Consider the following 12,398-nt stretch of genomic DNA (forward strand, 5'->3'; position numbering starts at 1 on the left):
GATTTACAGTGACTTGAAACTTCAACATGTGCTTGACCTGCTTTTAATGTGATCATTTGGTAGACAGTTTGAAGCAATGTGTACAGAACTGGATGGAAACACTTCCAGGAGGTTTTGACAGTAAAGGCTGCTATTATCTTGAGAAGACAGCATTGGTTTTCGGAGTCTTGTGACGGGTTTAAAAACGCATATGCATGACAGACAACTCGGCCAGAGGAATGTAAGAGGCTACAGTTCAAATACAAAACAACAGTAACCTTTGTTGATCCACGTCTGACTTTCATTACATGAATTTCATTCAACGTTATTAACACAGCTAAAATCGGTATTGCTTCTCGATCGTACACAAGCGCCATGACCTCGTGTATAACCAATGGCAAATTTTCAGGCTGAAAATGTGGAAAATTGGTTATGTATGTATTAAACTGTTCACTAAAATGAATATTAAAATACACCAAAATGAGTTAGAAAAAAAAACAAAAACCAAAAAAAACAAGAGACTGAACAAGTTTAACAAACCCTCATTTTAACTGTATGCTGTAGATAAACCAACCTACAAAGCATTTCAATTAAACAAAATGATAAAATCAAATGGTGTCCTTGGCTCTTGTACATATGATTCATGTAAAAAGTTATGTAAACCTGTCTTAGCAAGATCAACAGTTAACTGATTTTTATTCAGTTTTATTATCAATACATAATTGACAACACATCATTTATATAATATATATTTTTAATATTTAGGGATTCACCACTTTTATATGCAGTATTCCTTTCCTTTTGTTTTTCTTTGAATGAGATTTCAAACTAAAATTATTTACAAAAAAAAGAAAAGAAAAGGAGTGGTGCCAATGAGGGTGGGATGAGAGGAGGACATCATGTGTGCCTGTGATATATACACCTGGGAAAAGTGCACAGATGGCAACAGGGAGAGGAAAGAGGAGAGCTTGGAGACTGGTAATGACTACCAAGACAGGACGAGGTCACCCAATGAACAGGTGTGCTAAACAGCGAGCGAAAAGAGGTCAAGGGCAACTGATCAGTAGAATGGGCCTGGAGACGCAAAGGAACCCAATGGCTGTTAGACTGAACAGGGGCTGGCTCTGTGTAGCGTGTGCAGTTCAACTTCATGGGGAGTGCACTGCACACTGCACATTCAAAAGAAGAAGGATGGCTCATGTAGTGTTATGCCTACAAGATGGTGGTGAGCATGTGCGGTCTTCAGAGTCAGTAGCCTGGGAAAGCAGACGCCAGGACAAGAGGTGTAATCAAATGCAAAACACCTCTGAATTAATGTAAAAGTGTCAACGCAGAGACAGAGGAGACTAGGGACAGGCCATGACAGAGCGCATGAGAGACAAAAAGTAAAACAGTAAACAAGCCGTAGTAAACCGTACGAGTGGTAAGATCAAAAATGAAGAGTGTGTGTGTGAGAGAGAGAGAGAGAGGGAGAGAGAGGCTGGCGTTAAGACAGGGAATGCCAAATAGTGGCAAATCCTCACGCATTGAGAGCGTTGTGAGAGTTAGAGCAGATGAAACGGAGCATGAGTGGGTGTCTCTTTCAGTAGGACCATCTCTCCTGTGTGCGGGGCTCGGTGTTTATGGAGGAGGGCTCTGAGGGTGGCTGATTACCACTGTCCTCTCCACTCAAACTCTTCCTGCATACCGGACATGTATCATGCTGTGGAAAGAGACGAAGAGAGAACATGAATAAGTGTGAGGCTTGCGGAAATAAGTATTCCTCAAAAAAAAATATTGCAGCTTACATTATAGCCAATGACCTACTGGCCCTGACATGTTTGGCAACTGAAATTTCTAAGCATAATTTACACCACGCCACATATCAAAACTACAACAGGCAACTCATAATAGTAGTCAAACACACACACACACACACACACACACACACACAGGAAACGGGTTGTCAATAACAAGCGTTAAGGCCGATAGCATTAAATGTTGTGTGAATAGCAATATCAGAACAGCTATATCAGAACAGCTGAGCCGTCCCTGCGATCAAAAGCAGTTAATGCTGATGGTACCCATGCCTTCCATCATGTAAGTACAGAACTCTTAAACATAACACGGCATAGCATTGATTTACCACGTTGTTAAACTGAGTGGCTCTCCAAAATCACAACAAATGATGACAAAAGAGCTGGCTAGAAAAATACCTGATTTGGTATGGTTTGTAAGGTACTTTTAATAGGATATTATGAACACTATCATTTATTATTTTAAATGATCTCTGGACTGGTTTGCATATATTAATTATTCATAATGATTTTTGTGACCATTTTTTATTGCAGTTTACATGACTGCATAAAAAAAAAATAAAGGCAAAAAAAAACAACAACCAATGTCCGTGATGCCATTAAAGACTCCAGTAATTTGTTTAAAAAAGTCTTTTGTAGTGATTTTCACTCACATTTCTAAAAAAAACCCCAACTATACCATGGTGTACAGTATACACGTACAGTTCATTCTTTTGAAAATGTGGTGATATAAAATTTTGTCCAGAATCGCTCACCCCTTGTGCTGCTACTGACAGTAAGAGAGGTGTAATATCTGCTGGACATTTGCATGTGTACACTGAACTGTACGGGAACCAAAGCTCAATATTCAATTGTCATGCAGACCAAAGCAGTTAGTCATGAGCTAAATATTCAGTCCACTTTTATCTTATCTCTCTCTATAAGCCGAGTTGCCTCCTGTACAGCTTAACCAGTCTCCTCATAACTATATCAGAGACATACATCCAGAACTTAAGACCATTAAAGTGGGCAAGCACTTTCAGCTCAAGTTCCATAGTTAGACTAAGTACCATTTAACCAAGGATATCTGAAAATAAAGTTCTTATATCTTCTACAGGAAGGTATACCACTGACATGGTCACCATAGCTCATGTCAAGTCAATCCTTTAGGTTTATACATTATGTCTAACGTTACATTTTATTTATTTATTTACTTTTTTTTTTTACTTCCGGAACCTATGGACAGGTCCCTCCATGAAAACTGCAGCCAATCAAATGTATATAAATCGTTGGCAATAAACTTGAACTTTGCAGTGAATATTGTTAAATATCATGATGAATGTAAGGTGTTACATCTTAAGATACACATAACATAATTGCAATGTCGTCTTGTTCCTAACTACTGCAAACACAATATCTTTCTAAATTCTCCCCATTTAATAGTGTCGGAAATTGCGACAATCCTTACCGTACCTAATAAAGTAATTATTTTCTGCTTTAATTCCTACCTGTAATAAAAGTTAAATAAAAAGAATGTAACCGCTGGCGTCTGCATGGGTTACGTTCAAAACAAGGTTTCCAGTCATTCTAGCACAATTTATGGTATGGGGGGGATGACCAGAACTTAAGATTATAAATAAAATCAACATTTTAAAAAGTTTGTAGTTTTACTGTGTCCTGTTTTGGGTATGTTGTGCTCAAAACAGTCATTCAGGTATGACCCAACAATAATCATTCAACATGGCGGATGGCAAGCATTTTGACAATCCGTGATGTTCGTGTCCAGGTAAGTTACACCACGGTGCACTCATGACGTCTGGTGCAGTGTGTAGGGAAATCACTCAGTTAATATATATTGCAACTACATTTTCCATCCATCTATTTGCTGTACCGTTTATCCTACAAAGGGTCATGGGGAGCCTGGAGCCTATCTTTCCTACCTTAAGGTCTTATCTTCCTAGGAACTCTTGACTTCTAGCATTCTGAATCATTCTTTTTATTGGATTGAAAATAGACTAGAGTGTCATCTTGAAATATTCAAATTAACAGATCTTGAGAAGTCCAAATTGTTGATTATTTTCAAACGTCTGTTAGTTAATTATTGACTTTCCAAATGTTTTTAATACAATTTTAATTGATAAATTCATTGTTCGTACGTCTTTGTTACATGCTCAATGCAGTAAATGTGATGCCTCATAACTTATGTTTGAATAGAGATGTTATGGTATGTCAGCATAATGGTGGCATGTTCTTCAAAATTCCTTTTTCCGGAAGTTTACCATCATGTCACAGTTTGGCTGCAGCTTTCATGGAGTGACCCAGTTCCTTCATGAGTCTGTTCGAGTGTGCAAAACTACATTAGGAATACTATGATAATTTTTTTTTTAACACTTGTTGGTCCGTATGTGTTACTTTGCAGCATTAATGTCTTACTTATTATTCTAAAACAGTAAATAGTAACCAATTACATCCAAACTTTTGACTCGTAGACTACATTATAAATATAGTATTCTTTTTAAATATATATGTGACAATATTGTACACTGCAATAAACTCCCCATCCTGACCCAGTCTCACCAGTTCTAGCCAGGGCACAATGCAGTCACTGTGGAAGAAATGGTTACAGGGCAGCTGCCTGACTGGCTCCCCGACTGTGTAGTCCTCCTTACACACCGGACACTCCAAACTGCTGTCTGTGTGAGGAAGACAGGAAGGAGATGGATTCATTTTTGAGACGCGAGGTGGGCCGTCCATAGTAAGTGTTCTGATTTAAGCAACACAAGCTAGTTTTTTGGGGATAAGAAAGACTATGACTCAGGGGAGAATAGAAAAAAAAAATGAACGCAAAAGAGAGACTGACCAGCTTGTTCCTGAGTAACAATGACTGTGGGGAGGGAGGAGATTTTCTCTTTTTCTGCAGGAGGAGGACCCGTGTTCTCAAACTGACCCAGTAACTGTGCATGTGTGAGAGAGAGAGAGAGAGAGAGAGAGAGAGAGAGAGAGAGGAAAGCTATTATTCAAGAAACGAACTTTAACCAGCTTGTAAAATTAGTAAAGTCATAGTGCCTTATTTGTAAGTACCTGTGTAATGACTGCATCCAGACCCCCCTGCCCCCAGGCATAGTCACCAGGGTTTGAGTGCAGCATGCCCGTCCTAATATCACACACACACACACACACACACACACACTTAGGGATTATGCTAAAGATTATGCAATGCAATTAATTAAAAACAATATTTAAACCAGACGCAGAGTGATGACATGATATGGTGACAATGACATTAATTAGACTAAAAATGATGTTTGCATTTACCATGACAGTGGAGGGGAACCTGGAGCACCTGAATTGGCAAAAAGGCCAGCAAGAAACTGTTGTACTATTCTAAAAGACAAAAGAACAAAACAACAATATGGGGTTTAAAAAGGCATGCTTTGCAGTTTTTCCTGTCCTGGCAATTATTTCTACTGAGAAGAGACACCATGTTCTCTTATATACATGTGACCAATGATAAAACATGCACCGAAAAAAAAAATAAAAAAATTCAAACTGCAAGTCAAGTGTAGTGCTGTCGGTTGCAGTTTGGAGGAAACTGGGAATTTTCACATCACAAACTTATTCTCATAGTCAGAAATGGGCTCGAATTCCAAAATAAAATATAATCCAAAAGTTCAAGCATGCTGATAACTACATTCAACTCTAAAATTACTGGCCCTCTTTTAGAGAACAATGAAAGAATATATATATCTCCCACAATTATTTCAATTATCCACAAATCAGATAACAGATGAAAAAGAAAAATAACCTCACACAAGTATTTAAAAATACCATTAAGTACAATCACAGCCATAAAAAAAAAAGTTTCATGTGTGTCAGGAATTGGACACAAACTGACCCCTTTAGTGAAGATGATTCACGGGTTATCACGTCAGACAACACCTCAATTAGAAAAGCTGTTTGGAAAGGCTGCATAAAGGAGTTTTTTTTCCCCCCCTGAGGAACACTCAATACTCCACACCTGAACTTCACCAAGTATTACTGGAACAACAATGCATTCGAGTATTTAAGTCCAGAATTTGGTTTCCTCTGCCAGAAGATTAATACCGATGGCCATACATGGGTTTTTCAACAACATAATGAATCCAAAGTTACATCCAAATCTCACACACACACACACACTCACCAGATTAAAGGGGATAAAAATTGTGTCTCTGTTATTCTATGGGGGCATGTTGTTGGCATGGTTTGTGTTCTCTTTAGACATCAGCATCATTACAGATGAATACAAGGCTGTTCTGACCGGAAAGAAACATCTGAGTCCTGATGGGAGTGGTCTCCATCCACCAAGCTCAAGAGCTCACTGAACGGGTTGATGTAGGCCTGTGCCCAGTGATCGTTAAATGAGTGAACGCAGTGACAGTAAATTCCATCCATCCATCTTCTATACCGCTTATCCATTTTTCAGGGTCACAGGGAACCTGGAGCCTATCCCAGGGAGCATCGGGCACAAGGCGGGGTACACCCTGGACAGGGTAGTGACAGTAAAATCTCATTTTAAAAAGAAAAACTGTTCATTTATTGATTGATTTCATGCAAGTCATAACTGGACCGTACTGTATTGTTAAATTGTAAAGCTACAGCACACAAAAAACATCCTATACAATTGTGTGCTTTCAACTTTGTGGTAACAGTTTGGGGAAGACCCACATATAGGTGTCCACATACATTTGGCCACATAATGCATCATGCCTAGTCGTAAGTTGCCTAGGTTATGCGAACGTCCATCCTACACAGGGTCGCAAGGGAGCCTGGAGCCATTCCAAGGGGACTCAGGGCACAAGGCGGTGACACCCTGGATGGGGTGCCAACCCATCGCAGGGCACAACTGCACACACATTCACACACTACAGGCAATTTGGAAATGCCAATCAGCCTACAGCGCAGGTCTTTGGACTGGAAAGGAAACCGGAGTACCCAGAGGAAACCCCCGAAGCACGAGGAGAGCATGCAAACTCTGTGCACACAGGGCCGAGGTAGAAATCAAACCTCCAACCGCAGAGGTGCATGACAAACATAGTAAGCCACTATGCCCCCTTATATAAAGCATGTTTTTAAAAACACAACAAACAACAAAAAAACCCCAGAACACATCTTGGTTAGTTTTCAAAGCTCAGGCTATGGCGTTTAAACAGCACCTTTAATAGAGAGTGTAAGGACAGCCAATCTGAGCGCACACAGCATTAACAGTGAGTGTGCTCATTAAAAAAGAAGCACAAGCTGCCATGAATTGCGCACACACAAAGGTATTCATGAGCATGAAGCAGAGAAGCAAGTGTGCAGGTCTGCAAGTAGACACACAGGTTTTTATTCCCCCTGCTCATTCGCCAATGGAATTAAAGTAAAACAGCCGCTCCATAAAGTTAAAAAAAAACAACAAAAAAAAAACAACGTTTATTAGTATTCTGACAATTTGTGTTTAAATAAAAAGCAAAACAAGTTCAGTTGAAAATGTGTTTTTGCGATGAGGTTTTTACCACCACCTTTGATAGCAATTTGCTATTATTGCCATCATCATCATTATTATCATTATTATTATTCTTAGTAGTAGTATTGCTGTGTGTGCAAAGACTGTGGAAAAAACCCAATAGGTAACGCAAAGTAAAAAGAACAAAACATGGTGTTTAACCCCACTGAAATCCGCAGCAACTCTTTTTAAGTGTTAGACAGCGCTCTCTACCACAATCACCATCAACACTAGCTGAGGGAATATATTTAGGAAGAATGGTGTTCATTCTTCCAGTACAGTCCCTCAAGCTCACTGAAGCTGCTCTGGCAACTCCGTGTAGCCCAACACCTTACTGAGACACTTTATGTTGGCTTTTCCTTTAACACGTCACCCGTCTACATTTAGTGACATCTCAAATAACTTCACACATTCACAGCATTCGGTGACATACCTAACACATTCCAGTACGTCATCTATACCAACTTGTGGTTGTGCACATTTTTATTTTGTCAACTTCTGGAATTTAACTTTGTCACATTCCTCTCTGGTTAGCCGTGTTCCCCTCAGAGACTCCAGTAAATCGCTCATCAATTTAAAAGACCAATAAGCAAGATTTCATCAGGAGTCAGGAGAAAAGTAAAAGTACAAGAAAAAAGAAAAGGTAAACAAGCAAACTTTCCAACATGCAAGTAGGAGGCATTTACGGAATGCTTGAGAATGACTTGAGGCGATACGGAGTAAGAGAAAGGCGGGGAGGCAACCGACCTAGCAGGGTGAGACTTACCCCTCTACAGCGGGGGAGCGATCCGGCCGACTGCTTCCTCTGGATCTGTATCTCCTCTGAGTGTGCAGGCGAGGGGGACGGCTGGGACCCCAGTGCTCTCCTCCTCCTCCTAAAGGGCCACCGAGGTTCCCGCTGAGGCCTCCGGGGACGGAGCCACCAAACGGCCCTCCTCCCAGACCTAGTCCTCCAGCACCTCCTGGAACCCGTGGCTCGGAGTCAGGGCTGTCCAAGTCCACTGTGAACGGCCGCTCCACGAACAGAAGCTGCCAGAGCTACAGCAGGGAAATGCGTGTAAAAAAGAGATGTCTTATTATTTAAAATACGTACTGTGGTGTGAGAAAGATGTTATATGAAACAAATCAAAACAACAGTCCTTCCCCTGCTAAAAGCACAGACAAGACAGAGGAATTTACTACTGGTGAAGGAGATTAAGCTGAACCCCGAATTAGCAACGTTCCTCCTGGAAAGGTATTTAAGCACAAACTCTACGAAGCTTTGAAAACGCTGGCTTTACATAACGAATCAGGTAAATATGTTTTTACTGCTTTGGATGAACAACCTTCATAGAAATGTATGTAGTGCTAGATTCACTATAGTGCCAAAAATATATGGACACCTGGCCATCACCCCATATGTGCTTTTTGAACATCTCATTACAGATTTAGTCCTTTTTGCTGTTATAGTAACCTACACTCTTCTGGGAAGGCTTTCCACTAGATTTTGGAGTGAGGCTGTGGGGATTTGTGTTCATTCGAGAGGTCAGGCAATAATGTGAGATGAGGAGGCCTGGGGTGCAGTCACTGATCCAGTTCATCCCAAAGGTGTTCAGTGAAATGGAGGTGCAGGACACTCGAGTTCATCCATGCCAACCTTGCCAAACCGTGTCTTCATGGACCTCACTTTATGCACAAGGGTTATTGTCATGCTGGAACAGGTTTGCGCCTCTTAGTTTCAGTGAAGGGAAATTGTAATGCTACAGCATACAAAGACATTCAATACAATTGTATGCTTCCAATTTTGTGGCAACAGTTTAGAGAAGGTCCAAATATGCATGTGATGGTCAGGTGTCCACAAACTTTTGGCAATATCATGTAATTGCATCAAACAGCAGCAAAAGCACTCTTGATCACATCAATATGAGCCAAATTTCCTGTGTTAATAGTGTTATAACATAGCTTTCAAGCAGTTGATTGACAAGAGTGCAAAAGCAGAGCTCAGGGTAAAAAGCGAACACCATCAGCCAGCCTGCACACGGGAGTCAGCATTAGGAAGGACTGCCATGGCACCACTTTCAAACGATGAAGTAGGCTATTTTATTAATAAGCGCATTGCCTTACTTTATTTATATTTTGAGTACCCGATGTTTGTTGTACTGCATTAGAGAAGATCACATTAGCTCCCTAGTAGATAAATACCTACCTCAAGCACGTTAACATCAAATCAATATGTTCAATAAACAGTGTGGGATGTTGCATATTAAACTAACTCTAAGGGGCAGTTTAGTCCGAAACGGAGCACGCTTCGCACACTGTAAAACTGGACATGTTCAATTAACTCAACTAAATTTGAGAAAGCTAATTACCTTAAAATTTTTAAGTTGATAAATCAATTTCTTTAAGCCAAATACATTTAAATATAACAAGTGTTTTACAGTGCATGTAAAACTGGTAATGTGAATGCGGGCATGTGGACCGAGCGGCGCACAGCGGTACCGAACCTGAGACTACCTGTAGGAGGTGGTCCGGGTCCGGCTGCTCTGGAACCGGGAACGCAACTAATACTCGCATCCGCACTTGTTCGGAAAAGAAAGTAACCAGCGCGTGCGTTTTAGCCGATGACGGCATCATTAGTTTCCACAAAACAAGTGCATCACGAGAGACAAAGGAACATTGTGGGACGCAGAAAAGGTCCACTGCTGCGCATAATAGCAACAAAATAATTTTTTTTAACGAACTTAAATAACTTGAGTCGCGTTGTGTTCTCCATGCATGTTTGTGATGACATAAGAGGCACCGGGGTTCGAGAGGATCAAGTGAGTCTGGGGCACTGGGAACAATTGCACTTGGATTCGGACCGCAGTGTGAAAACTGCCTAATTGAACTTTGGTGGCCAACATGCTCCCAAACCCCCCCCAAAGGAATAAAAATATCATTCCAATGCTGTTGAATTTCACCTATTTAACTGCTATAGACCTAATCTTGACAAATCTTGACTAAACCCGGGTGCACACTGGGCGATTTTTAATAGTCCTTTGTGATTCTTGCTTGTCAGACTGTACGAACTTGATCCCTGTAGGATCTGTTGTCATTAATGTCAGACTGAACGACAGTCAAGACGCGAAAAACGGACGTACGAGAGAAGACTCGTACGGAGTAGGAGATGCCACACTACAGGACTGTGCCTCAAATCTTCTGACACTGCCAGAATTTATTCGGAAGAAAAATTTGATTGCAAACGGCCACTAATCGGCTGTCGGGGAACGTGTCAAACTAGCGAATGAGGGCTACAGATTTTGACCTAGGATCACAGGAATCTTTTAGAATTCTCAAAATTTGCCTCAAACGACCAAATCGTGGCCAAAATCGTTCCGGGTGAACCCGGCTTAATGCATTTACATTGAGCTGACCCAGAAATCAGCTCAATGCTAAGTATTGATATAGTGTTCAGCCCCGCCCCTTTTTTCAACCGAGGACGTGCTGTCACTCAGAGGGAAGTGGAAGAGGGCACTATGGATATTTAGGATATTTTTTCCTAAGAAGACCACAACTTACCTCTGCAAACTGTGAAGCTGTATCATCAAGGCCGTTCGTACTACTGTCCAAAAGACTAAAGGAACACAATCACAGCGTGTAAAGTGTTATTAATTTATACATATGAACTTTCCAGCATGAGTATTGAATGTCACAGACATGGACTCGTGTGACATGTCAACAGGGGTTGTAGTCACACTTTCTGGATTATGTTATGGTGAATAATAGGTTCGAAAAAAATAATAATAATCCTCACCTGGAGTCTTCTGTCACCTCCTCGATAAATCCAGAGTCACATCTGGGGCAGATGTATTCCTAAAGTAAAAGTAAATTAAGTCAGTCATGTGAGATGTTGGCATGATTGTACTTCCCCATTCCTGCGAGTTATACATTACCAGGCTGTATATGATATCAAGGTGCACTTGACAGCTGTAACATTACCCATCAAGTCAAGAAATGATTTTGGTGAAATGATGTAAAGATTCTCAATTGAACCCCAAACGCAAACAGAGAGATGAGTCAGCCTCTTAGCTTAAAAATGACAATCATTTAACTGGAAGAAGCGAAACGTGAACAAGCTATAACACACCCTGTGACCTTATTAGGAAATTAACTGCTTTTCATTTCAGTTCAGTGACAAACAAGAGGCTCGAGTATGGACAAGCTTACACAGTGCGAAGTGTTTATGAAATGAAATGAAGGAAAAAGACACACATATGACGTTTTACTTTCACTTTAACTAAAGTACTGAAGTCGCTTCAATAACGTTAAGATGGTTCTTTGAATTCTCTCGCAGCATAGCGATTAAAAACAGTGATTGTTCTACTAAAAATAAATAAACCATCACAGCCAGGGACGTTTCAGAAAATGGAAACACCAGCTAGTTGTTGATGTGGGTCTGACCTTCCACAGGCAGCTGCTTGTGTCAGTGTGGTGCAGTAAATAAGACCAGACAGCACATAAAGTTAAACCAACAGCAAATGAAATACAAAACCACAATCATATATATGTGTGAGTGTGTGTGAGTGTGTGTGAGTGTGAGTGTGTGTGTGAGTGTGTGTGTGAGTGTGTGTGAGTGTGTGTGTGTTTCAGTTGGTGTTGAGGCCCAGTAACAGCCTAGGACTCCGGGCAGGCTAGCAAAGTTAGCCTGCAACCATAGCAGCTAGCTAACGTTTAGCTGATAGCAGGAGAGCTAGCCTCCTCAGCGAGCCTAAACACGACTCAATCCGCCGTCACGCGCCTGCGGAAGTCGGACACACTATTGGCGCACACCGCGGCGAAAAGATGGATCTAAAATCCAGCCTTACCGGGAGTTTTGGTCTCACTTCGCCTTTACAACAGTGACAGAAAAACCGATGCGGAGGAACTGCCGCAGCCTCCGCCATCTTTCCGACAAGCGCACACAAACACTGACGTCGCTCCTACAGGCGTTATACGTTTCCTACCCGCATTCAGGCAAATTCCGCCTCCTGTGTAAGGATTGGCGAGCGGCTGTAATCATATGTTGTTCGTTGAAGGACAGTGGTTGTGAGTCTAAACTTCTTGCCAATCACCGAGCGTTGGGCCGACTTTCTTAGATTGTGACGTAACGGGAAAAATACTGA

At 41.1% G+C, this 12,398-nt stretch overlaps 1 protein-coding gene across 2 annotated transcripts; it reads right to left on the reverse strand.

Annotated features, from left to right (window-relative positions):
- Positions 1-27: 27 nt before the first annotated feature.
- rnf115a (ring finger protein 115a) lies at positions 28-12,377 on the reverse strand. 2 transcript variants are annotated; one of them, XM_053626816.1, is made up of 9 exons: positions 12,240-12,377; positions 11,051-11,109; positions 10,816-10,870; positions 8,045-8,316; positions 5,070-5,138; positions 4,836-4,908; positions 4,615-4,708; positions 4,332-4,447; positions 28-1,681 (listed from the first exon to the last, which is right to left on the reverse strand). In XM_053626816.1, exons 1-9 carry the CDS (start codon positions 12,243-12,245, stop codon positions 1,562-1,564), a joined length of 864 nt encoding a protein of 287 aa, XP_053482791.1. In that variant the 5' UTR covers positions 12,246-12,377; the 3' UTR covers positions 28-1,561. The 2 variants fall into 2 exon arrangements, with proteins under 2 accessions (XP_053482791.1, XP_053482784.1); XM_053626809.1 differs by lacking the exon at positions 12,240-12,377 and adding an exon at positions 12,102-12,233.
- Between the last annotated feature and the right edge of the window lie 21 nt (positions 12,378-12,398).

The sequence above is a fragment of the Ictalurus furcatus genome, chromosome 1 (assembly GCF_023375685.1).
Source record: "Ictalurus furcatus strain D&B chromosome 1, Billie_1.0, whole genome shotgun sequence".
NCBI lineage: Eukaryota > Metazoa > Chordata > Actinopteri > Siluriformes > Ictaluridae > Ictalurus > Ictalurus furcatus.